Source organism: Salvelinus alpinus, chromosome 21 (genome assembly GCF_045679555.1).
Source record: "Salvelinus alpinus chromosome 21, SLU_Salpinus.1, whole genome shotgun sequence".
NCBI lineage: Eukaryota > Metazoa > Chordata > Actinopteri > Salmoniformes > Salmonidae > Salvelinus > Salvelinus alpinus.
The window spans coordinates 3,263,078-3,290,550 of record NC_092106.1 but is presented as its reverse complement, the minus strand read 5'-3'; the positions used below and the strand labels follow the sequence as shown (position 1 = coordinate 3,290,550).

At 44.1% G+C, this 27,473-nt stretch overlaps 1 protein-coding gene across 7 annotated transcripts in view; it reads left to right on the top strand.

Moving 5' to 3' along the window:
- Positions 1-27,473, top strand: part of LOC139547629 (dedicator of cytokinesis protein 10-like) — a 176,329-nt gene that overhangs the window by 128,307 nt on the left and 20,549 nt on the right. For 5 of the 7 annotated variants that reach the window (XM_071356591.1, XM_071356590.1, XM_071356589.1 and 2 more), the window contains exons 34-50: positions 1,106-1,223; positions 1,489-1,610; positions 1,841-1,955; positions 4,412-4,478; positions 6,366-6,413; positions 14,170-14,274; positions 15,772-15,881; positions 16,216-16,331; positions 17,076-17,213; positions 17,418-17,600; positions 17,905-18,015; positions 19,171-19,386; positions 21,478-21,535; positions 22,656-22,754; positions 24,186-24,292; positions 24,500-24,622; positions 24,733-24,846. In XM_071356591.1, coding sequence (XP_071212692.1) covers positions 1,106-1,223; positions 1,489-1,610; positions 1,841-1,955; positions 4,412-4,478; positions 6,366-6,413; positions 14,170-14,274; positions 15,772-15,881; positions 16,216-16,331; positions 17,076-17,213; positions 17,418-17,600; positions 17,905-18,015; positions 19,171-19,386; positions 21,478-21,535; positions 22,656-22,754; positions 24,186-24,292; positions 24,500-24,622; positions 24,733-24,846 — 1,950 coding nt within the window. The remainder of the gene's footprint in view (positions 1-1,105; positions 1,224-1,488; positions 1,611-1,840; positions 1,956-4,411; positions 4,479-6,365; positions 6,414-14,169; positions 14,275-15,771; positions 15,882-16,215; positions 16,332-17,075; positions 17,214-17,417; positions 17,601-17,904; positions 18,016-19,170; positions 19,387-21,477; positions 21,536-22,655; positions 22,755-24,185; positions 24,293-24,499; positions 24,623-24,732; positions 24,847-27,473) is intronic. The other 2 variants (XM_071356595.1, XM_071356596.1) reach the window with 2 other exon arrangements.

Sequence of the window (27,473 nt, the reverse complement as noted above, 5' to 3'; positions counted from 1 at the left end):
CAGTAAACTGATTCCCTCTGGTCCAGTGGTGTTACAATGCAATGTTGCCCTCTGCTTAAGTGATCTCATTAGCGTTTTCTCAATTGGTCTTGCTCAACTCCTGCGTACTCTCTCCTCCGTCCCCTCTCGCCTCTTTTTGGAAAAGGTCAAAGGTAACTGAGAAAAAGCGTCGAGGAGAGGGAACGTGGGTGAAAATACGCTTGTATGAAATGAGACTCCTCCTCCACTCGTGAGTCATCAGGCAAATTACATTTACAGCGGTGGATCCAAAAGTAAATGTATCAAGTGATAAAAACGAATGAAGTTACTCGTGCATTTTACAGATAAAACGATAAATCCCTTACCGAAAAATCTAAGAGTTCCAAAAAACACGTTTTCACGTGATCACGTGATCTTATGTGAAGTTAATGTGATAACATGTAAAGCAACATGTGATAACATGAAACTACACGTGAAAACGTGATCACATGTGAAGTGTTCCAAAAACACACGCTTTCGCATGATTTCACATGTGAAATCGTGATTTTAGCATATTGTTTTTCAAGGTGTGCTTGCTTTTCTCCTCTAACAAAACAAAAGCTGATTTCAAAAGGGGTGCGGCAGATTTCAAAACACTTCGGCGAAGGACTCGGGTAGGATACACATGACTATCCTCGATGGAAGGTGGCTATCGAGGAGGGGAGGACACTCTTCCATTCACCTACTAACGAATTGACATCTCCTCCACCACTTATCGGGTTTCGGGTCACAGAGGAGACAGGAAAGAGGGTAGAGGACGGACTTTTGCCCAAATGAGAAAAGGCTACAGTGAAATGTATCCATCTGACCAAGTGGTGTCACAGTGAAATGTATCCCCTCTGGCCTTGTGGTGTCACAGTGAAATGTATCCCCTCTGGCCTCGTGGTGTCACAGTGAAATGTATCCCCTCTGGCCTCGTGGTGTCACAGTGAAATATATCCCTCTGGCCTAGTGGTGTCACAGTGAAATATATCCCTCTGGCCTAGTGGTGTCACAGTGAAATATATCCCTCTGGCCTCGTGGTGGCACAGTGAAATATATCCCTCTGGCCTAGTGGTGTTAGAGAAAACTCTTTCCCCCTCTCCAGGGTTCAAGAGACGACCTGAGTGTGGGAGTGGGCGTGACAGGTCAGGTGGCTCACGTCATTCGCCATGGTAACTCGGTGGATGCCTCCTTTTCCAAAGAAGTGCTCAACTCCATCACAGGTAGTGTGTGTGTGTGTGTGTGTGTGTGTGTGTGTGTGTGTGTGTGTGTGTGTGTGTGTGTGTGTGTGTGTGTGTGTGTGTGTGTGTGTGTGTGTGTGTGTGTGTGTGTGTGTGTGTGTGTGCGTGCGTGCGTGCGTGCGTGCGTGCGTGCGTGCGTGAGCGCGCGTGCATACTTTTGCATGTGTGTATGCGTGTTTGCAACTGTGTGTGCACCTCTCTACACATAAAGGTCCATAACCTCGAACTGTCGTCGTCCCCTCCCCAGCCTTCTCCTCCCTGGCTGTTTCCACGGGTAACCATGCCGACTCACGGGGTTCTCTGATCAGCATAGAGTCCAACCCCAGCACCAGTGACAGGAACAGCGAGAAGATGGACGGATGTGAAAAGGTGAGAAAGATGACAACACTCACTCGGCAGTATTTCATGTCCAGAAATGTTGTGCAGACACTGTGCTGGCTTAAAGAAAGAACAAAAAGAAAATAGCTATAGCATAAAGAAGAATGTGTGTCTTCCTCCTTCTCTCTCTCTCTGCCTCCCACCTCTCTCTCCCCTCCCCCTCTTCCTAACTTCCCCCCTTTCTCTCCCTTCCTTCCTTCCCTCACTCTCTCTGTCATTAGTTTGCCCGGCCTCAGTCTCTGATAGGCTTTGGATCTCGCTTTGACAAGCTGGACCAGGCCGAGACGCGCAGTCTGCTCATGTGTTTCCTCCACATCATGAAGACCATATCGGAGGGTGAGACACATAGTGTTACCTCCATGCAGGTCCTACTGTATAATTCACTACAGTAAGCTCCAAAAGTATTGGGACAGTGACACAATTTATTTTTTGTATTTTGTTTTTGTATTTGAAATTATACAATGACTATAAGGTTAAAGTGCAGATTGTTAGCTTTTATTAACTTGAGGTTATTGTCATTCATATCTGGTGAACAGTTTAGAAATTACAGCACTTTTTGTACATAGTCCCCCCACCATTTTAGGGGACCAAAAGTATTGGGACAAATTCACTATGTGTATTAAAGTAGTAAAAAGTTACGTAGTATGTGGACACCACTTCAAATGAGTGGATTCGGCTATTTCAGTCACGCCAGTTGCTGGCGTGTGTACAAAATCGAGCACACAACCATGAAATGTCCATAGACAAATATTGGCTGTAGAATGTACTGAATAGCTCAGTGTCTTTCATCGTGGCACCGTCATAGGATGCCACCTTTCCAACAAGTCAGTTCGTCAAATTTCTGCCCTGCTAGAGCTGCCCCGGTCAACTGTAAGTGCTGTTATTGTGAAGTGGAAATGTCTAGGAGCATCAACGCCTCAGCCGCGAAGTGGTAGGCCACACAAGCCTCCCAGAACGGGACTGCCGAGTGCTGAATATCGGCTGTCCCCGGTTGCAACACTCACTACTGAGTTCAAAACTGCCTCTGGAAGCAATGTCAGCAAAATAACTGTTAGTCGGCGCTTCATGAAATGGGTTTCCATGGCCGAGCAGCCACACACAAGCCTAAGATCACCATGTGCAATGCCAAGCGTCGGCTGGAGTGGTGTAAAGCTCACCGTCATTGGACTCTGGAGCAGTGGAAACGCGTTCTCTGGAGTGATGAATCACGCTTCACCATCTGTCAGTCCAAAGGACAAATCTGGGTTTGGCAGATGCCAGGAGAACACTACCTGCCTGAATGCATAGAGCCAACTGTAAAGTTTGGTGGAGGAGGAATAATGGTCTGGGGCTGTTTTTCACGGTTCAGGCTAGGCCCTTAGTTCCAGTGAAGGGAAATCTTAACGCTACTACATACAATGACATTCTAGACGATTCTGTGCATCTAATTTTGTGGCAACAGTTTGGGGAAGGCCCTTTCCTGTTTCAGCATGACAATGCCCCCGTGCATAAAGCGAGGTCCATACAGAAATGGTTTGTCGAGATCGGTGTGGAATAACTTAACTGGCCTGCACAGAGCCCTGACCTCAACCCCATCGAACACCTTTGGGATGAATTGGAACGCCGACTGCGAGCCAGGCCTAATCGCCCAATATCAGTGCCCGACCTCACTAATGCTCTTGTTGCTGAATGGAAGCAAGTCCCAACATCTAGTGGAAAGCCTTCCCAGAAGAGTGGAGGCTGTTCTAGCAGCAAAGGATGGACCAACTCCATATTAATGCCCATGATTTTGGAATGAGATGTTTGACGAGCAGGTGACCACATACTTTTGGCCATGTAGTGTATTGGTCCAATATTCATAGCACGCAATGTCTACATCAAGCTTGTGACTACACATTTGTTGGATGTATTTGCTGTTTGTTTTGGTTGTGTTTCAGTTCATTTTGTGGACAATAGAAATTAATGGTACATAATGTATTGTGTCATTTTGAAGTAATTTTTTTTGTAAATAAGAATAGAACACGTTTCTAAACACTTCTACAGCAATGTGGATGCTACCATGGTTACGGATCATCCTGAATGAGTCACGAATAATGACGAGTGAGAAAGTTACAGAAGCACAAATATCATCTGCACTTTAACCTCAGCCATTGCATCATTTCAAATCCAAACTGCTGGAATCCAGAGCCAAAACAGCAACAAAAAAGTGTCACTGTCCCAATGCCTTTGGAGTGCACTGTATATGTGTTCTTTATGTCATTCTATGGTTAACCCCTTCACTACCTGTCACGCCCTGACCTTAGAGAGCCTTTTTATTTCTCTATTTGGTTAGCTCAGGGTGTGATTTGGGTGGGCATTCTAGTTTTTCTATTTCTTTGTTGGCCGGGTATGGTTCCCAATCAGAGGCAGCTGTCTATCGTAGCCAATAGTACAGTGGCCTGCTAGCAATCGCACCATATGCTAAGCCTACACTACAGTAGCCGGGAAGCTAGTACCAATTCCTTAGTGTTAACCTCTTCCATACCAGACCGTAGCCTACAGTAGGGTTGTTACGATACCAGTATACTCGATTTTCCATGGCAAAAAGGAAAACAGGAAGAAGTCTAAACTATGCCTTATTGGTGCTAACGCTCGGGAAGTAATCTTATGTGACTCTGGATGACGAAATAAGGCTGTTCGTTTGTTTGTTCGCTTGCCATGATACTTAAGAGTATCGCGATACTGGCATGCGCTGTTAGTCCATTTCTTGCTTTTGCACAGTGAAGTAGTACAAGTACATGTGATAATAACACTGCCTTTTTTTCTATTTGCAGAGGTGATGGTTTCCTATTGGCACCGAGCCATACACCAGGAGATCTCTGACTTCTTCAACATCCTGGAGTAAGTATCCTCAGTGTTAACACTTCCTCTGTCCCTGTGCGGATGGACAGATACTACAGGTGGCTGGACACGTGACATTTATTTTCAAAGACACACGTACCCATTTCAGACTTCAAATAAGTAGTTGAAAACGCAACGCTGGGAAGAAGTTGATTTAAATGAAGAATATGGAGAATATTAAGATTGTTCTTGCTGACTCAAGCACACTAATGAGAATTGTTCCACTGACTTACACTTTGGTGCTGGTGTCTCCAATATTATTGCTTGATGACCAGCAGAAACCTACTAAAGGACCCCCCCCCCCCCTTGGTGAAATAGAAAAGCTTACGTTCTCAAAAGATGAAATGTGTGATCGTAGTTTGATAATACAACACCCCACACCTGATAAAAACACTAGCTTCTAAACAATTGTGATCTATTCACAGTTGTGACGTATTCATTGCCAAATGAACGGTCTTGTCAGTCAATAAAAATGTATCGCACTGCATACTTGTACTGTAGGCCTATCACATGCTGAAGAACAGGAACCCACTGGACGGTGTTGTAGTGATTGAGGTTGTTTCGAAGACCGTCCTGCCACTGAGATGGACATAAACAGTGTCTCCCACCTCCAGCAGAACTAGAACTGCGTTCCTGACACTGTTCCACCGTTTCCCCCCACACATTATTGATAAATTCACCATTCTTCACTAAAACACTGTACATTGTGTAACAGAAATGCTACATTCCTTTTAACCTTGGTTGTGAAGAAGCCTATAGAGGAAGAGAAGACATTATTACACATTTTTTTTGACCATACCGCACAAACACATAGATGTATACTGAACAAAAATGTAAACCCAACATGCAACAATTTCGAAGATTTTTCTGAGTTACAGTTAATAAAAATAAATCAGTCAGTTGAAATAAATGTATTATGCCCTGGATTTCACATGACTGGGCAGGGGTGCAACCATGGGTGGTCCTTGGAGGGCATAGACCCACCCACTTGGCAGCCAGGCCCACCCACTGGGGAGCCAGGCTCAGCCAATCAGAATGGGTTTTTCCCCCACAAAAGGGCTTTATTACAGAAAGAAATACTCCACCCCCCTTCAGACGATCCCGCTGGTGAAGAAGCCAGATGTGGAGGTCCTGGGCTAGCGTGGTTCACGTGGTCTGCGGTTGTGAGGCCGGTTGGACGTACTGCCAAATTCTCTAAAACGACGTTGGAGTCAGTTTACGGTAGAGAAATGAACATTCAATTCTCTGGCAACAGCTCTGGTTGACATTCCTGCAGTCAGCATGCCAATTGCGGTCCGGATTGAATCTAACCCTAACTTGAAGTTGAACTTTAGTAGGCTTAGTTGAACCCTCCAGTGCTAATGACTTTGTCCTCTCATTACGTGGAGGGAGGGAAGGAGGAAGGTGTACATATCAGAGAGAGACAGAGGAGGAAGGGAATAATGGGAGACTTGGCAGAGGGGAACGAATGAGACCGATAAAAGAGTGAGAGAAAGAGAGAGAGAGCGGGGGACTGTAAAACTGACGAGAGTTATAGAGAAATAGGCTCCAACTTTTCTCCCCTAGCCTCCACTCAGCTCTGTAGTAAATTCACTGCAGTAAATTCACTTTCCTGTCTCTGCTGGAGCTTCAGTTTTTATATCACACAGCTCCAAGACACACAGTGCTGTAGTACCTCTCCTCAGCTCACACTGGACACACACACACACACACACACACATACACATACACATACACACATCGTGACTGCACAAGCACACACATGCATTGTGACAGCACGCACAACACATACCCACATGCACACACATGCTTACAAACTTATACTCAACACACACACACATACACACACACCCTAATACACAGTCTCTCTCCTCTTCCTCTATGCAGGCTGTGTCTCCAGCACTTTAGATTCCTGGGGAAGCGCCACATAGCCAGGTAAGTATCAGCCTTTCCACAGGGGCTTTTAGCTGATACTATGTACCTGCTACTGTTCTTCTTCTCCCACTCAGAGGTTTTGTGTGTGTGTGCATGCGCACGTGTGTGTGTGTGTGTGTGTGTGTGTGTGTGCGTGCGTGCGTGTATGTTCATTGGTTTTATCAATGAAAGACATGCAACAGAACCTTGTCAGATTGTTTGAAATGTAATGTTTGCTCAACAGCCAGATACACACACACACACACGCACACACAAATTCAACCACACACACATTCAACTACCCTCCCCCCAACTGACACACAGTCACATACACACTTAATGTGCATAATGTATGCGCACGCAACAGTCGGTCACACACAAACGGAATATGTGTACTGTATGCATATGCACACACATCCAGACTACTCCAAGGATCCAGGGTGGGGCTCACTGACTGTCTCCCTAGCCCCAGCTGCTGCTGCCTGTCTGTGTCTGTGCGTGGGTGTGCATATGTGTGTGTGTGTGTGTGTCTGTCTGTGTGTGTGTGCATGTGTGTTTGCGTGCTTGTGTCTGTGTCTGCATCTACTGGGGAGACAAAAAGAGGGTGGATCCCCTGCCAACCCCATAGTTCTCCTGCTGCTGGCTGCAGTCGATAGAGGGAGGGAGAAGAGAGCAAGAGAGAGAGAGGGTGGAGAGGAAGGGGGAAATATGATTCATGGCAGACACACAGAGATGTTGAAAACGAGGTGGGCGAACTGGGACGTTTCTCACTGTCGTGGTTGGCAAGAGCATGGTAGTTGGGGGGGGGGGGGGTCTGTCTGTTTGTGTGTGTGTGTCTGTTTGTTGGTGTGTGTGTCTGTTTGTTGGTGTGTGTGTGTGTGTCTTGTCTGTTTGTTGGTGTGTGTGTGTGTGGTGAAGAGCCTGATCACATGGATATGCTCTAGTGAGCTCAAACCAGTGTGTGATGCTGTTCAATTCACACCTCAGATATAGGTATCAGGGTACACGTTGTGTGTTCGTGTGTGTGCGCGTGTTTGTGTACGTGGATCCTGGAGCAGTCATAGGCTTTCCCAGCCAGACTTTTTCTCTTCGCCTAAATTTGAATTCCTCTCGTCTATATTCATTTGTCCTTATTTCCTCCTCAATGTGAAGAAGAAGAAAAAGCAGAGATGTTAATTTTTTCTTTTTGTTCCCTTTTTGTCAGAGCCAACAAAAGGCTGGGAATGTGGCGTTTTTAACTATGTCAGGCATTAGTAGAATAAAAAACGAAGGGTCTGGGAGACTTTTGACCAGAGCCCGTAAGTGCACTATAAAGGGAACAGGGTGCCGTGCGTTGTCTGGGGCTGATAAGTAACATGCAACCTTAATCAGAGAGGCTGCTGGGGGATTTGAATAGGCTCTCTCTGTCCGTCTCTCTCTCTCGCTCTCTCTCCTTCTCTGAGGCGCCAACGCTTTGATGCCTGTCTGAACTCAGTGTGAGCTCTTTTTTTGAAGTATGCCGATGACTTGTGCATCCACAGCGCTGTTTAAAGGTTTTGCTGAGACATTCCTATAACGTATTCCGTTTCAATTGCGCCTCAGTGGTTTTTATTTCTCTCTTCTTACCTCATCCTGCAAATCTCTCTGTTGAGTGGATACAGCCTAGCAGGAGCATACATACAGTGACACGTCAACACACAACACACATGTAACGCTGGTTGTGTCCCAAATAGCACCCTATTCACTTTATAGTGCACTACTTTTGACCAGAGCCCTATGGCGCCCTGCTCCTATTCCCTTTATAGTGCACTACCTTTGACCAGGGTGTACTACCCCTATGGGTAGTAGTAGGGCACACTGCCCTATCCCACCTGGACAAGAGGAATACCTATGTGAGAATGCTGTTCATCGACTACAGCTCTGCTTTCAACACCGTAGTGCCCTCCAAGCTTGTCACTATGCTCAGGGCCCTGCTCCTGAACTCCTACTGTGTAAGGAGAGTGATGGAGTGCTGCATCAGATGACCTGGCCTCCACAATCACCCGACCTCAACACAATTGAGAGGGTTTGGGATGAGTTGGACCGCAGGGTAAAGGAAAATCAGCCTACTAGTGCTCAGCATATGTGGGAACTCCTTCAAGACTGTTGGAAAAGCATTCCTCATGAAGCTGGTTGAGAGAATGCCAAGAGTGTGCAAAGCTGTCATCAAGGCAACCTGGCTACCTTTGAAGAATCTAAAATCTAAAATCTATTTGGATTTGTTGAACACATTTTTGGTTACTACATGACTCCACTTTTGACTGGTACTGTATTCTCGACATAACTCATCCTAATATACTACTACTGTAGATACCATTTTATTTCCTAATTAGATACTGTCTATACACACCATGTATTTAGATTCTGGATTCTGACACAGGCTCGCTCTAATTTTTTTATTATTTTTTATTATTTTTTTCTGTATCTTATATTATTATTTTTATTTTTATTTATTTTATTTATTTTTATTTTTTTATATATATTTTTTTTTTAGGGGTGGATCAGCTTAATATTGCGGAAAGAATGTTGCTTCCAATGTAATTGTCTGCATCATTTCCAATCCCCCATATTTTTTTGGGTAAATATATATATCCATACACGCATGCATACATATACACATATATACATACACATACCTATATAGACATACATACTTTTTTAAAGAATATACCTTTATTATTATTCCCCGCAACCCTACCACCGCTCCCCCAATTGGAGTAAACTAATAAACACTTCTGCTTTTACCTTCAATTTATACATCTTATACCTATTTTACAGACACAGTCTACTTTAAATCAAATCAAATCAAATCAAATCAAATGTTATTAGTCACATACACATGGTTAGCAGATGTTAATGCGAGTGTAGCGAAATGCTTGTGCTTCTAGTTCCGACAATGCAGTAATAACCAACAGTAATCTAACCTAACAATTCCACAACTACTACCTTACACACACACACAAGTGTAAAGGGATAAAGAATATGTACATAAAGATATATGAATGAGTGGTGGTACAGAACGGCATGGCAGATGCAGTAGATGGTATAGAGTACGGTATATACATATGAGATGAGTACTGTAGGGTATGTAAACATAAAGTGGCATAGTTTAAAGTGGCTAGTGGTACATGTATTACATAAAGATGGCAAGATGCAGTAGATGATATAGAGTACAGTATATACATATGAGATGGGTAATGTAGGGTATGTAAACATTGTATTAAGTGGCATTGTTTAAAGTGGCTAGTGGTACATTTTTACATAATTTCCATCAATTCCCATTTTTAAAGTGGCTGGAGTTGAGTCAGTATGTTGGCAGCGGCCGCTAAATGTTAGTGGTGGCTGTTTAACAGTCTGATGGCCTTGAGATAGAAGCTGTTTTTCAGTCTCTCGGTCCCTGCTTTGATGCACCTGTACTGACCTCGCCTTCTGGATGATAGCGGGGTGAACAGGCAGTGGCTTGGGTGGTTGTTGTCCTTGATGATCTTTATGGCCTTCCTGTGACATCGGGTGGTGTAGGTGTCCTGGAGGGCAGGTAGTTTGCCCCTGGTGATGCGTTCTGCAGACCTCACTACCCTCTGGAGAGCCTTACGGTTGTGGGCGGAGCAGTTGCCGTACCAGGCGGTGATACAGCCCGACAGGATGCTCTCGATTGTGCATCTGTAGAAGTTTGTGAGTGCTTTTGGTGACAAGCCGAATTTCTTCAGCCTCCTGAGGTTGAAGAGGCGCTGCTGCGCCTTCTTCACAACGCTGTCTGTGTGGGTGGACCAATTCAGTTTGTCCGTGATGTGTACACCGAGGAACTTAAAACTTTCCACCTTCTCCACTACTGACCCGTCGATGTGGATAGGGGGGTGCTCCCTCTGCTGTTTCCTGAAGTCCACAATCATCTCCTTTGTTTTGTTGACGTTGAGTGTGAGGTTATTTTCCTGACACAATAGTTTACAATAGTTCTCTCTTGTTTGTTCTTAGTCCTTCCTCTATTTCTGTTGTCCATCCAATTTTATTTCCACTTGTAACTGTGCTATTTCACAAAAGCTCCGCACCTATACACATTTCACAGATCCGGCATGCCCTACATTGTTTTTCCTGTTATTAGTCCCACCCTTCAGTTCCACTCAACCCCTCCCATCTATCTTCCAACATCATCCATTTCGGATTTTTATTTGCCATATATTATTCCCCGCAACCCTACCACCGCTCCCCCAATTGGAGTAAACTAATAAACACTTCTGCTTTTACCTTCAATTTATACATCTTATACCTATTTTACAGACACAGTCTACTTTACAATAGTTCTCTCTTGTTTGTTCTTAGTCCTTCCTCTATTTCTGTTGTCCATCCAATTTTATTTCCACTTGTAACTGTGCTATTTCACAAAAGCTCCGCACCTATACACATTTCACAGATCCGGCATGCCCTACATTGTTTTTCCTGTTATTAGTCCCACCCTTCAGTTCCACTCAACCCCTCCCATCTATCTTCCAACATCATCCATTTCGGATTTTTATTTGCCATATATTTTTCAACTGTGCTGTGATGCTTCACAAAAGATTTGAACCTTCCTATTCTCATAGCTTCTACAGATTGTAAATTAAAAATAAACATTTTTGCTAAAATAATTATTATATTATTGATTGATTGACTATGGCTTTTCAAATCCCCCAGTATTGCTATCTGTAGCGTTAGTTCTAGGCAAATGTTGCAATTCTTCAGCCATTCCTGGACCTGTGACCAAAAACGAGCTACATATGGACAATACCAAAATAAATGATCTAATGACTCTGCCTCCTCACAACAGAATCTGCAGAGCTGGGAAGATTGTATACCCCATATACAGTGGGGAGAACAAGTATTTGATACACTGCCGATTTTGCAGGTTTTCCTACTTACAAAGCATGTAGAGGTCTGTAATTTTTATCATAGGTACACTTCAACTGTGAGAGACGGAATCTAAAACAAAAATCCAGAAAATCACATTGTATGATTTTTAAATAATTAATTTGCATTTTATTGCATGACATAAGTATTTGATCACCTACCAACCAGTAAGAATTCCGGCTCTCACAGACCTGTTAGTTTTTCTTTAAGAAGCCCTCCTGTTCTCCACTCATTACCTGTATTAACTGCACCTGTTTGAACTCGTTACCTGTATAAAAGACACCTGTCCACACACAATCAAACAGATTCCAACCTCTCCACAATGGCCAAGACCAGAGAGCGGTGTAAGGACATCAGGGATAAAATTGTAGACCTGCACAAGGCTGGGATGGGCTACAGGACAATAGGCAAGCAGCTTGGTGAGAAGGAAACAACTGTTGGCGCAATTATTAGAAAATGGAAGAAGTTCAAGATGACGGTCAATCACCCTCGGTCTGGGGCTCCATGCAAGATTTCACCTCGTGGGGCATCAATGATCATGAGGAAGGTGAGGGATCAGCCCAGAACTACACGGCAGGACCTGGTCAATGACCTGAAGAGAGCTGGGACCACAGTCTCAAAGAAAACCATTAGTAACACACTACGCCGTCATGGATTAAAATCCTGCAGCGCACGCAAGGTCCCCCTGCTTAAGCCAGTGCATGTCCAGGCCTGTCTGAAGTTTGCCAATGACCATCTGGATGATCCAGAGGAGGAATGGGAGAAGGTCATGTGGTCTGATGAGACAAAAATAGAGCTTTTTGGTCTAACTCCACTCGCCGTGTTTGGAGGAAGAAGAAGTATGAGTACAACCCCAAGAACACCATCCCAACCGTGAAGCATGGAGGTGGAAACATCATTCTTTGGGGATGCTTTTCTGCAAAGGGGACAGGACGACTGCACCGTATTGAGGGGAGGATGGATGGGGCCATGTATCGCGAGATCTTGGCCAACAACCTCCTTCCCTCAGTAAGAGCATTGAAGATGGGTCGTGGCTGGGTCTTCCAGCATGACAACGACACGAAGCACACAGCCATGGCAACTAAGGAGGTGCTCCGTAAGAAGCATCTCAAGGTCCTGGAGTGGCCTAGCCAGTCTCCAGACCTGAACCCAATAGAAAATCTTTGGAGGGAGCTGAAAGTCCGTATTGCCCAGCGACAGCCCCGAAACCTGAAGGATCTGGAGAAGATCTGTAGGGAGGAGTGGGCCAAAATCCCTGCTGCAGTGTGTGCAAACCTAGTCAAGAACTACAGGAAACGTATGATCTCTGTAATTGCAAACAAAGGTTTCTGTACCAAATATTAAGTTCTGCTTTTCTGATGTATCAAATACTTATGTCATGCAATAAAATGCAAATTAATTACTTAAAAATCATACAATGTGATTTTCTGGATTTTTGTTTTAGATTCCGTCTCTCACAGTTGAAGTGTACCTATGATAAAAATGACAGACCTCTACATGCTTTGTAAGTAGGAAAACCTGCAAAATCGGCAGTGTATCAAATACTTGTTCTCCCCACTGTATATAACATTCTGACACAGGCTCGACACAGGCTCGCTCTAATTGATTTACTCCTGGATTGTTAATTGGACCAGTTCTGCTATTTCTTGTTTCGATTAGTTTTAGTATTTGTGTGTTTGTATTGTATTTGCGAGACATTCTACTGCACTCTTGGAGCTAGTAATATAAGCATTTCGCTGCACCTGTTATAACACCTGCAAATCTATGTACGTGACCAATGCACTGATTTGATTAGACAAAGGCAAATAGGGTGCCGTTTGGGACCCATCCACTAAACGGCTGTTTTCTATGACACTTGTCGGCGTTTCTGTCACGTTGATAAAACATTAAACACTCGTAAACACTGATACTACATGTTGACACACTGATTACACTGGTATGTGTGTTCGTTGACCTTGCTCCTGCCTCCCCCTCTGCGTTTCCTCCTCTACGCTCCATGTATTGATGTGTTAATGGATGGTCTATGTGACTGCACATGTATTGATGGCCACCCTACATGTGGGACAAATGTGGTGCAACGAAGACTGATTTCTTACCGTTTAACCCTAAACTTTTGCTGTGATATTTTTGTGCGCGCGCGCGCGGGTACACGTGTGTAGCTACTGCATGGCTTTGCCGCTGTCATATGTGAGCTAATGATCATGTAGCTTTCTTGTTGCATGATGACCATCCCTCCTCCTCATCATCCCTCCATCCGCTGCTCTACATTCTCTGTGTGTACTGGCCGTAGTAGCATCAGTGACCTGACCACTAACACATCTGCTCATTGAGACGGCATTAGCTGTTCTTGTTCGGCTCAATGCGTATGTTCATCTCTGTCACCGCGTACACTAGCTAATGTATTGGCAGCAAGCCAACTAGGTCGCGTTTACTAAAGCGCTCTGACCCTTGCTTCCGACTAATGCTCTCTATAGCCCGTAAAATACTTCCAAACTAACGGCAACCTCAACCTAACATTGGAAGAAAAAAATATATTTCTCTCTCTAACGCCACTAACCCCGCTACTTTGCTGTGGCAGCGTCCCTTACTGAAATGACCCCCTCCTCTTTCTGCTTGGCTTGATGCCTTTAGCCCACCTGAGCCCACATGTATCAAGCGTTTCAGAGTAGGAGTGCTGATCTCGGATCAGGACCCCCCCTGTCCATAATAATCTGATTCATTATGATATGAAAGGCTAAACTGATCCCAGCTCTCCTAATCTGAGACGCTTGATAAATTCGGGTCGTGATGTTCAGTTTGACAACGAGGAGGAAGAGTATGATGATAATGATGATGATGATGCTGTTACTTAACGCTGGTGTCATTGGCTTGTGAACAGGAAGCTAGCGGCCGTGGTAAAGCTGGCCCAGGGCACCCAGAACAATGGCACCCTGAAGGGCTCTAACCATTCCGCCCAGTCCTCCACAGGCCTGCTCCCTCAATGGTAAACACACAGTCGCTACCTGGGGGCCCTCCACACAGGGAGCAGGGTGAAGTTTTCCCTACCACCTGATCTTGGATCAGTTTAGCGTTTACCCCACTAATGGTTAAGGTTAGGATTGGGGGAGGGGAATCTGTACCTAGGGGAAACTTCACCTCGGAGCTCCACACAGCGTCCGACACGAACTTACACACACACATAAGTACCCTTTTCACACTACTGAGCTGAGCCGAGCTGCACTCTGCTGGCCTGGTTACGCATCCACTGTAGTTGCTGGAACCGTGCTGGAAAGGACAATGTGAAAATAAAATATCAGAGCCAGTATAATATAGTTCAGGTTGGCACGATAGTGAAAAGGGTGATAAATACAGTGCAGTTCAGAAAGTATTCAGACCCCTTGACTTTTCCCCCAAAATTGTACGTTACAGTTTTATTGTAAAATGTGTGTAGATCGTTGACAAAAAATGACAATTAAACCCATTTTAATCCCTCTTTGTAACGCAACAAAATGTGACAAAAGTTAAAGGGGGTGTAGACTTTCTACAGGCAGTAACAATAGCTAGGTGTCTTTAAATTTTCTTTATATAGTTTACTGTACAAAAATGTATAGCTTACTGGACGAAAGCTCAAAATAAAGTGGAACAGAAAAGCTCCTTTCTACCTCTATCACTCAACTCCAGGTTAGTCCAGTAAACTATACATTTTTAGTCCAGGAAACTATAAATAGGACTTAAACCAGCTGAGTTTGTGTACACCATTTGTCCTGTTATGAGTTTAGTTCATCATTTGCTGCTCATCAGTGTTGTCTTCATGGTCCTCAACACGTGACCATCCATGGTGGACATTGTGAGTGTGTCATGTGACGTAGTGTGGTGGCCACTCTGTTTGCCCAGCATGCCCCCCCCCCCCCAGTGTCTACCATACGTGTGGCGCGGTGTAATTGCCTAGTCCTTTGTCTGCATATCCTCCCTCATTAAAAATAGAATCCCTGTCTTAACAGCAATCCCGTTTAACTACGTGGTCGCATTAACCTGTGTGTTGTCACGTTACAGGCGATAATGTTTTCTTAGACATTTTCAAACACTTAGGACCAATCCCGAATGGACCCCTGGACCCTATGCACTTGTGGAGATCTGATAAGATTTGACAGGTGCAATCAATAAATGGTCCTCCAAGGTTAATTGGAAATTTCTCCATATTGCTTATACCAATCACGTCCTCTCAGATCTCCACAAGTGCATAGGGTCTACTGGTCCATTTGGGATTGGGCGGCAGTGCAGAATTACAGGCTGTTTTCGAGGTGGAGTGAATATATTGGGTGTCGTGTTCACGAAACATTATGGAACGGGTAAAATGAGCGTTCCTATCGGATAAGTTCACAGAGTATCTCCCTTTGTTTCAAAACGCTTTCACCTGTTTCGTCCCTGCTGAACACCACCCCGACTTGTGAGGTTGAAAGTTATGTGTTGACCTTTTGACCCCTGACCTTCTGGCCACCAGGATGCTGTCAGGACAGGATGGCCATCGGCACGCCCGCTCCCAGACAATGCCCATCATCCGGGCCAAGAACGCTCTGACCAACCCCAAGCTGCTGCAGATGATGGAGACTGGTAATGCCCCCCCGAGTACTCCCGCCTAACAACACCGCTGGGCAATGCCACCCCGGTCCCATTTCAAAACTGTTTAGTTCACATCAATGTGTTCTGTTATTTAGTTAGTTGTTAGCTTTTGTTGTCCTAGGCCAATAGCTGTTTTACTTTTACAAACCGCCAATAGTGCTGTTTCTTATCTATTACAGTGCTAAGTAACATTACTTAGCTATTATAATTCTGTCTCTCGTGTTGTCTTTTGTTAGGTGCGTGAGGGTTATTGCTAGGGTTAGGGTTGGGCTGTTGTTGCTAGCTGTGCGGCTGTACCATTGCCCTTTTCCTGTCCTTCCCTCAGATGGGAACATCCCAGAGGGTGACCACCTGAGCCCGACGGACATCGAGGCCAATCTGTCCACCGAGGTGGCCCTCATCGTACTGGATGTCCTGGGCCTCTTTGTCCATCACCACAAGGTCAGACAACAACACTGACCACTGTCTGAATGGTCAAACACCGATCTCTACAACCTACAGACCTGCTGCGGTTGCTCAACTTTCCCAAAATTCCCAGGTTTTCCAGACATCCCAGTTGGTAGATTCCTGGAATCACGAGGGAACAAACAGGAAATCCAAGCAGGATTTCTGGAAGACCTGGGAATTGTAGGGGAAATTTCCAGAATTTTGCCTTATCCTAGACCTGTCATTCATGAGCCTATTTTAATACGCCACTGCCACCTTGTGGTTATTACTAAGAACTACAGTGACTTTTTCGCCTGAAATCCACACTAAATACCACTCTGTTTCACTATTCACTCTTGTTTCACTTCACTGAATCTGAGATATTCAGTTTGTAGTCCAAGCTAGGGATTTGTATCGTCTGTTGTTCTTGTAGGTTACTGTGCACTCCTCAGCCCTCAAGTCAGCTGTCCCTCAATACCTATAATTGCTATACTCTGTAAAGCAACCTAGACATGCTGCTTTGTTTGTCTTTTTGACTCTTTTGTGATTCATATTATGGCTGTGTCCCAAATGGCACCATTTTCTCTATATAGTGCACTACTTTTGACAAGAGCCCTATAGGCCCTGGTCAAAAATAGTGCACTATATATGGAACAGGGTACCCTTATGGTACCCACCCGGCTGGTGGACGAGATAAGGAAGAGGATGCCATTTGGGAAGCACATATGTTGATTGTTGTTCTCTTCTTCTCTCCCACAGAAACAGTTACTGCAGGACGAGGGTCAGAACCTGCTGATGAAGACGGTGTTCGACACCTACCTCCTGTTCTTCCAGATCAATCAGTCCACCAGCACCCTGAGACACGTCTTCGCTGCCCTGCGCCTCTTCATACAGAAGGTCTGTGTACTAGCTGATAGCTCTCTCACACCCATGCACACTAACTGACTTCATATTACATTATTGACGCTGAACTCTCTCTCTCTCTGTCCCTCTTTCTCTCCTTCCCTACTCTCTTCCTCTTTAACCCCATCTCTTCTCTCTGTCCCCTTCCTTACTTCCCCTCGTTCTCCCTTCTTACGCCCTCTCTCTCTCTCTCTCTAGTTCCCCTCTGCGTTCTTCCAGGGTAAAGCGGACCTGTGTGGCTGCCTGTGCTACGAGATCCTGAAGTGTTGTAACCACCGCTCCAGCTCCACCCAGACTGAGGCCTCCGCACTCCTCTACTTCTTCATGAGGAAAAACTTTGAGTTCACCAAGGGGAAGTCCATCGTCCGCTCCCACCTACAGGTCAGCCAGCGGTGGTGGAGGGATGTGTGTGGTGTGGGTCTTGGTGTGGGGGTGGGTATGTGTGTGAGTGTGTGTGTGTGTGCCAGAGCTTTCTTTATTTTCACTGTTTTGTTCGGTGAACACAGGGCCTGGATAGAGAAAAGGCCACGATATTTCTATGGCTTTGTTTACCTCTGAAACGGACAGTTTAGCAGCCGATCAGAGACGACACACACGTCGCCACCCTGTCTCAGAGCGGTTGTGATTAGCGTCACCTTTACTCTCGTTCCCTTTCTCTCCTCTCTCGCTCCTCCATCCCCTCCAGCTGATCAAGGCAGTGAGTCAGCTGATCGCGGATGCTGGCATCGGAGGCTCACGCTTCCAACAGTCTCTGGCCATCATCAATAACTTTGCCAACGGAGATGCTCCTCTCAAGGTGAGAACAGGGACTGGAGTGGGAACTGTTCTGCGTCCCAAATTGCACCCTATTCCCTTTATAATCCACTACAGTATATATCAGGGATGGGAAACTGGCGGGGGAACTCAGTCGGGGTGTCAACTTACGGTTGCGCGGTAGGAAATTGGAAAACACAAGGTGCAATTTCTAAATTTCGTTGTGTATCAACAGTTTTTCTCTTGTAATGTCAGTCACTAATAGTCACTCAATTAGCCCTTGTCAGCAGAACAATTTTTGATGGGTAAGTTAGTCTAGGGGCCAGCTATCTAAGTTAGTAGTCAGTCTCACTCAGAGATCATATTAAAAACTGCAAACATTTCTCTCCGCCCCATGGTAAAATATGTAGAATTGCAACAAACTAGCTTTAAAACAGCAACATTTTCTCTCCACCCTATGGAAAGAATGTGTAGAATTGCATGAAATTTGCTGTAAAATTGCTAATTCTCCTCTCCGCCCTGTGGCAAAATTTGAAGAATTGCAGAAAATCAAATGTTATTTGTCACATGCTTCGTAAACAACAGATGTAGACTAACAGTGAAATGCTTACTTACGGGCCCTTCCCAACAATGCAAAGAGAAAAAAATAAATAATAATAACACGAGGAATAAATACACAACGAGTAACAATAACTTGGCTATATACACAGAGTACCAGTACCGAGTCGATGTGCAGGGGTACGAGGTAATAGCGGTAGATATGTACATATAGGTAGGGATAAAGTGACTAGGCAACAGGATAGATAATAAACAGTAACAGCAGCATATGTGATGCGTCAAAAGAGTTAGTGCAGTAGCAGGATGGACAGTCGATGTCTTGGGTGGCAGGAGTCTTTGACAATTGTTAGAGCCTTCCTCTGACACTGCCTATATGGCAAGTAGGGTGGCATTTGGGTGTCAGCCCTAGTGTTGAGGAATTAGTGAGTTAGTGATTCCTCTCTTAACTCCCTCTAGTGACTAATAATGTTTGTATATGCTGCGATTGTGTATACTGTCCGTGTTTGATCTGATGTGACGTCATGCCATGTACATTGTTTCTGTAACTGAGCCACACAGAAGCCAAAAACCCTTTGCCCAAAAGGACAATAAACCTTTATGAACTGTGATGTCGACGTGTATGATCCATCTGCACTCCCAGAACACACCGTTCCCTGCCGAGGTGAAAGACTTGACCAAGCGGATCCGCACGGTGCTGATGGCCACGTCCCAGATGAAGGAGCACGAGAAGGACCCGGAGATGCTGGTGGACCTGCAGTACAGCCTGGCCAACTCCTACGCCAGCACGCCCGAGCTCCGGCGCACCTGGCTGGAGAGCATGGCCAAGATACACGTCCGCAACGGAGACCTCTCCGAGGTACAGTAGGACCTGGGTTACTGGGATATGTTATGTGATCTGATGCTATGTTATGTATACTGTAGGGTACAGAGATATGTACAGTGGGTATCATAAGTATTCACCCCCTTGGATTTTTTTCACATTTTGTTGCGTTACAAAGTGGGACTGAAATTAATTACATTTTTTTTGTCATAGATCTACACAAAATACTCTATAATGTCGAAGTGAAAAGAAAATTCTACAAATGTTTACAAATTTAAATAACTAAAAGATAGTTGTGGCATAAGTATTCACTCTCTTTGTTAAGGCCAGACTAAATTACACTGAACAAAAAAATAAACGCAGCATGCAAACATTTAAAGGTTTTTGCCGAGTTACAGTTCATATAAGGAAATCAGTCAGTTTAAATCAATTCATTAGGCCCTAATCTATGGATCTCACATGACTGGGAATACAGATATGCAACTTTTTTTTAAAGGTGGGGGCGTGGAATGGGAAAACCAGTCAGTATCTGGTGTGACCACCATTTGCCTCGTGCAGCGCGACACATCAACACTTTACATGCATTTATATTTTTCTTCAGTGTAGTTCCGTTGTAAAATCTGGTTTAACAAATCACGTAAGTTATATGAACTCAATCTGTGTGAAGAAAAAAAAAATGACTAACCCCTTCCTCTGTCCCCCATACATACCACATCTGTAAGCTCCCTCAGTCAAGTATTGCATTTCAAGCACAGATTTATCTACAAAGACCAGGGAGCTTTTCGAAAGCGTAATAAAGAAGGGCAGGGATTGGCAGATGGGTAACAATAACAAATCAGACATTGAATATATTTTCATGCGTGGTCAAGTTAATAACGGATGATGTATTAAACCACCCAAACACACCAAAGACACAGTCGTCCTTCTGAACTGAGCTGCAGGGCAGGAAGGAAACTGCTCAGGGATGTCACCATGAGGCCGTTGGTGATTTTTTGTAAAAACGGCTACAGAGTTCAATGATTGTGATGGGAGAAAAAACTGAGGGTAGATCAACAATATTGTAGTTACTCCACAATAATGACCTAAATGACAGAGTGAAAAGAAGAATACGTAATAAAAAATATTCCAAAACATGCATCCAGTTTGCAGCAAGACACTAAAGTTGGAATAAACTTTTTGGTCTAAATGCAAAGCCTTATGACAACTGCCTCCTTATTTTCAAGCATGGTGGTAGCTGCATCATGGTATGGGTATGCTCGACATCAGCAAAGACTGCCCAGTTTTTCAGGATAAAAAGAAACGGGATGAAGCTAAACACAGGTATATTCCTAGAGGAAAATCTGCTTCAGTCTGCTTTCCACCAGACATTGGGAGACAAATTCAACTTTCAGTAGGACAATAACGTACAACACAATGCCAAATCTACACTGGGGTTGGTTACCAAGAAGACAGTGAATGTGCCTGAGTGGCCAAGTTACAGTTTTGACTTAAATCTGATTGAAAATCTATGGCAAGATTTGAAAATTGCTGTGTAGCCATGACCCCCCAACACCTAATGGCCAAACATTGCACAGTCCAGGTGTGCAGAGCTCTTAGAGACAAACCCAAGAAGACTCACACCTGTAATCACTGCCAAAGGTGATTACATCTAATCAAGGAATATTTGTGTTTTAATTTTTTATAACTTTTTAAGAAATGTTGTGTAGATCATTGATAAAAAAATAAAAAAAACATTAAATAAATTTTAAACTCACTTTGTAACACAATAAAATGTATAGAAATCTAAGGGGGGGAATACTTATTATACCCACTGTACCATCCCACCTCTGACACCATCATTTTAGCGTGTAATTCAAACTTCAGACTGCTACAGTCTCTTTCTAAGATTAGGGTTGTTACACTGTGATAGTGTTCAGGGGCCATATCAGAGCATCTCAGAGTAGGAGTGCTGATCTCGAATCATCTCCCCCCCCTGTCCATGTAATCCAGGTAATCTTATTCATTGTGAACTAAAAGTCCAAACTGATCGTAGATCAGCACTCCTACTCCGAGACGCCTAGTTAATGATGTGATGGTATCTGTGATTAAACTGTTCACCTCCTTTCCTCCTGTTCCTCTGTCCCTCAGGCGGCCATGTGTTACATTCACATCTCAGCCCTGATCGCTGAGTCCCTCAAGAGGAGAGGTGAGCACAGCCCGGTGGGCCGCAACATGGCAGTACTGCTAACAAGCTTCTGCAGTGTGTGTGTGTGTGTGTGTGTGTGTGTGTGTGTGTGTGTGTGTGTGTGTGTGTGTGTGTGTGTGTGTGTGTGTGTGTGTGTGTGTGTGTGTGTGTGTGTGTGTGTGTGTGTGTGTGTGTGTGTGCGCGCATGCATGCGTGTTCTCTCCAGCGTGTGCATGTGTGTGTGGAGAACCTCTGACCTCTTTGCTTGTGAGTCTTCTGGCCGCTTCTGTCCATCGATTGGCTGGACAGCATGTGTGACATCATCATTCAGCGCTTTGTGCATATGGCTACTGTAGCCTCTCTGTGCAAACATTTGTTTCTAACTAGTTCTTCTGCTTGTGAAGGGGTGGAAATGGTATGAGTGGGTTGATGTGTGTGCGTGTATGCTTATGTCTGTGCGTGTGTGTATACATGTGCTTGTGGGTTTGTTATCCACTGTATGTGTGCATGCTTTTGTGTGTTGGCATATTACTTATTTTGTGTGTGTGTGTGTGTGTGTGTGTGTGTGTGTGTGTGTGTGTGTGTGTGTGTGTGTGAGAAGAGAGGTTAGTCAGAGCTGAGCTGTGTGTGCTCTCTCACAACTCGAGTGTCTGGAAAACAATGACATCATCCAATCAGCACACAGAGACCTCTATGTGCTACAGTACTGGCCATCCACTCTTTAATCTCTCATACACAAACATAGGTTTGCATCCCAAATAGCACCATATTCCCTATATAGTGCACTACTTTTGACGAGCCCTGGTCATAAGTAGTGCACTACATAGGAAATAGGGTGCCATTTGAGACATAGCCAGTGTCTGCTGCTGTGAGTGCGACTTCACATCCTCTCATGTATAGTATGTGCTACTATGACACGGGAACTCGGTGTCTCCATCTGCGCGTGTATGTGCTTGCTAGCCGATGCATGCTTCACCGTTCAGCGCATGAGCCGTCATCTCTCTCTTTCTGCCGCCACTCGCCGGGTGTGGAAAGCATGCCTTGTAAAGCACTGGCTTGTCGTGAAGTGAAAAAAGGCAAAACAGCAAGTGGAAAGTTACATTGTGTACAGTAAACTCCTATACTCCTCCTTATAACGCAGGCTACTGGAAACCTGACAAGGCCAGGATGTTAAGTGTGGTTCCTGAGGAGCCCAATGTCATTAACTGTAGCCCCTTACTAACCCCCCGAGATGGAGAAAGTGAGTGTGCTGCCATGGAACCGGGATGTGTAAAGGGTGGGGGCTGATTCAAGCTATGCTGACTTCAGAATCAGAACTTTATTCGTACATGTACAGTTGAAGTCGGAAGTTTACATACACCTTAGCCAAATACATTTAAACTCAGTTTTTCACAATTCCTGACATTTAATCCTAGTAAAAATTCTCTGTCTTAGGTCAGTTAGGATCACCACTTTATTTTAAGAATGTGAAATGTCAGAATAATAGTAGAGAGAATTATTTATTTCTTTCATCACATTCCCAGTGGGTCAGAAGTGAACATACACTCAATGAAATACATCCATAGGTACACCTCCAATTGACTCAAATTATGTCAATTAGCCTATCAGAAGCTTCTAACGCCATGACATCATTTTCTGGAATTTTCCAAGCTGTTTAAAGGCACAGTCAATTTAGTGTATGTAAACTTCTGACCCACTGGAATTGTGATACAGTGAATTATAAGTGAAATAATCTGTCTGTAAATAATTGTTGGGGAAATTACTTGTGTCATGCACAAAGTAGATGTCCTAACCGACTTGCCAAAACAATAGTTTGTTAACAAGACATTTGTGGAGTGGTTGAAAAACTAGTTTTAATGACTCCAACCTAAGTGTATGTAAAGTGTACATCTACCAGGAATTTAACCTTGTGAAATGGTGCTGACAGCAATAAACAGAGTATATAGAACGTACACATAATCTACATACAGTATACAATATAGATAGTAAAAACAGTTTACTTAAAAACACTAGGACCAAACTTTGACTGCAACTAGCAAAATGGAGTCTGAATTATTACAGATGCACAGTGTAATGTTTTGAAGTCCACTGCAATGGCTTAGCCATACCACTTAGAACAAAGCAATGTATTGGACATGCATTCTAAGTGGTATGCTGAACATACCTTATGACTCAAAAGACTTGCAGAATGTCCAGGCAGGTATAATGTCCACTGATTTGCCTTTACTATTGAAAGATGTCTGGATGTCTGTGGTCTACCTTGCCTTTTGAGATGCCTTTATTGATGTCCACCTAAGTTTCACTTGATATGTGTAAAGAAAGCACGTTCACAATGAATGGAGTTACTGTTCTCTGTTTGGGTTTGTTGATACGGAACACAAGGAATGTTAAGTACCACAGTGTGTGTGTGTGTGTGTGTGTGTGTGTGTGTGTGTGTGTGTGTGTGTGTGTGTGTGTGTGTGTGTGTGTGTGTGTGTGTGTGTGTGTGTGTGTGTGTGTGTGTGTGTGTGTGTGTGTGAGAGTTAGCGAGAGTGTGTGGTGTATGGGTTCATACCATCGGATGATAAAATGCACACAAGCATAAAGAAGAGAGTGACAACATGTTGTTCCTATGAGCTCTCTGCTCCTATGTCCCTCCTTCTCTGATGTCATATCCTGTTTGAAACCTCAGCGTCGTTCTCCATGGGCTGGGCGGCCTTCCTGTGCATCTCACCGAACGTGAAGGAAGAGGGGGCCATGAAAGAGGACACAGGGACTCAGGATACCCCCTACACTGAGGTACCCTCACCACCACTGGCTACAGTACAAAGAATTGTATAGATTTGGAAGATCATTCAATGACAATGCAGTGCAGAGCCTGGGCCCGTATTCATAAAGTGTCTCAGAGTAGGAGTGTTGATCAGGTCGCCTCTTATTCATCAGGTCGCCTCTTATTCATTTAGACTTCAAAATGCTAAACAGATCCTAACCTTCCTGTGTATGTAGGACACTCTAGTGGAGCAGCTGGAGCTGTGTGTGGACTACCTGTGGAAGTCTGAGAGGCACGAGCTCATCGCCGATATCAACAAACCCGTCATTGCCGTCTTTGAGAAGAGGCGAGATTTCAAGGTGACAGGGGGGATAGGACAAGGTTGTTTCTTGACCAGGCCAGAAACACTCGGACAGGAAGGAGATGGTGTAATACCAGATGTGATTGACATTGTGTGTGTGATCCACAGAGGCTATCGGAGCTGTACTACGACATCCACCGCTCCTACCTGAAGGTGACAGAGGTCGTGAACTCTGAGAAGCGTCTGTTTGGCCGATACTACCGCGTGGCGTTCTACGGATTGGTAAGTGCCATCAGAGCCACTGAAGACACTGAAAATGACAAGCACACCTTATCGATAGGTGTGTGTGTACTGTGTACCTAGCCTGAGTGACAGTCTGTTTGTGCTATCATGCTAACTCCTTGTTACTCATTGTCATGTTTGGCATCGATCTGGATCGCACACACAGACTGGCACTCAGGCTAGCGTGTACCATCCCTGCTCTGGGATTCAGTCCTTCAGGTCTCAGGGGAGGAGGAATGATGTCACAGCGCGATGCTAAACTAGTTTCAACTAGCTTCGACTAGCTTGATAGCTAGTCAGTACATGCTATAGCTATAGCCCTCTGGTACGAACCCAGTCTCACCGAGTATTTTGTCCCATAAAGGACGTCAAACTCCTACAATCACTAAGCTGGTTGGACACATTTTAGAAGAGCCTGAATCCTTTAGACATTTAACCTTTGGTGAATTGAGAGAGGGGTGGATCACAACTTGTCTCTAGTCAGTCTCTAGTCAGTCTCTTTAATTCCTCCATCTGCTCTTTTTCTTTTCTTCATTTTGTTTTTTCTGTATCAAGATTGCGGTAAGTTTTTGTCTCTCTTTATGTTTTTGTTCCGCTTACCTTCTCTTTTCTCCCTTCACCGGTAGTAGCTTCTCTAACCTTTCTTCTAAGATATATGTTGTATACATATTGTTATGCGCTTCTATATGGTATGTATACCTACCGGGGTTTGGGGTCGATTCTATATCAATTCAGGAATAAAGCAGAATTTACATTTCCCTCATCGAAAAGAAATTAGGAAAATTAGGGAATTGGAATTTCAGTTTACTTCCTGAGTTGTAGGAATTTAAATAGAATTGACCCCGATACCTACATCCTATAATCTCCAGTAATCTTTTCCCCCTCAACGATCCCAATCTCTAATCTCTAGCTCCTGTGAACAGATCTTAGAACAGTTGGTGTCAAGATGACATAGCAGTATACATGCAGGCAGGCCAGACCAGGGCCCGTATTCACAAAGCATCTCAGAGTGGGACTGCTGATTTTAGGATCTGTTTAGCATTTTAAGTCATAATGAATAAGAGGGGCAACCTGATCCTAGATCAGCACTCCTACTCTGAGGCATTTTATGAATGCGGGGTTGGTCATGAATGTTGGAATGTAAGGGCTCTTTCTCAACTCATCACTCCTCGATTCCTCTCATCCCCTCTCAGCCGCCTCCTCCAAACCGAGAGTCTGAGTGGAGGGACCTTGGACTAGGGTTGAATATTTTCCCAGTATTTTACAAATGTTCCATCCTGAGAATAAATCACTTTTTTCCCGGGTAACCCGGTACTTCCTGTTAAAACCAGAAGTGTCATTCAAAAGCATATAAATAGCCTATCTCTGGATTTGATTAGAGTTTTGATCGAAAATTCAAGCCTAATGCTACCGGAGCCTAATGAGCCATACATTAAAGACATTTTATGAGCCCAAGCCCAAAAAAGCCCAAGTGATTATGTCGTTATCCAATACATATATGATACTGTAGACTACTGCACATTACGCACAACAGAAAAAAACTAGTCTAGCTTTTCCTGCATGGGACTCCAAGAGCTAAGAAGTGTTTTTTAACCTTTCTAGCGCAGGCGTTCCGCTAGCGGAACCCCTCGACAACATTCCGCTGAAAAGGCAGCACGGGAAATTCAAACATATTTTTTTGAAATATGTAACTTTCACACATTACCAAGTCCAATACAGCAAATGAAAGATTAACATCTTGTTAATCTACCCATCGTGTCCGATTTCAAAAAGGCTTTACAGCGAAAGCACAACATATGATTATGTTAGTTCAGAGCCAAGTCAAAAAAACACAGCCATTTTTCAAGCCAAAGATAGGAGTCACAAAAAGCAGAAATATAGATAAAATGAATCACTAACCTTTGATGATCTTCATCAGATGACACTCATAGGACATCATGTTACACAATACATGTATGTTTTGTTCGATAATGTGCATATTTATATCCAAAAATCTCAGTTTACATTGGCGCGTTACGTGCAGTATTGTTTTGGTTCCAAAACATCCGGTGTTTTTGCAGATAGCCACAGAAATCCCAGAAATACTCATAATAAACATTGATAAAAGATACAAGTGTTGTTCACAGAATTAAATATAGACTTCTCCTTAATGCAACCGCTGTGTCAGATAAAAAAAAAAAAAAAAAAAAAACATAATCTGAGTACGGCGCTCAGAGCCCAATCCAGCCAAAGAAATACCCGCCATGTTGGAGTCAACAGAAGTTAGAAATAACATAATAAATATTCACTTACCTTTGATGATCTTCATCAGAATGCACTCCCAGGAATCCCAGTTCGACAATAAATGACTGATTTGTTCCATAAAGTCCATAAATTATGTCCAAATAGCCACTAGTTGTTAGCGTGTTCAGCCCAGTAATCCATCTTCATGAGCACTGCGTCCAGACAAAAACTCGAAAAGTTCCGTTAAAGGTCGTAGAAACATATCAAACGATGTATGGAATCAATCTTTAGGATATTTTAACATAAATCATCACTAATGTTCCAACCGGAGAATTCCATTGTCTGCAGCAAAGCATTGGAACGAGAGCTAACTCTGTCGGGAGAGCGCGCCACGAGCCTGAGAC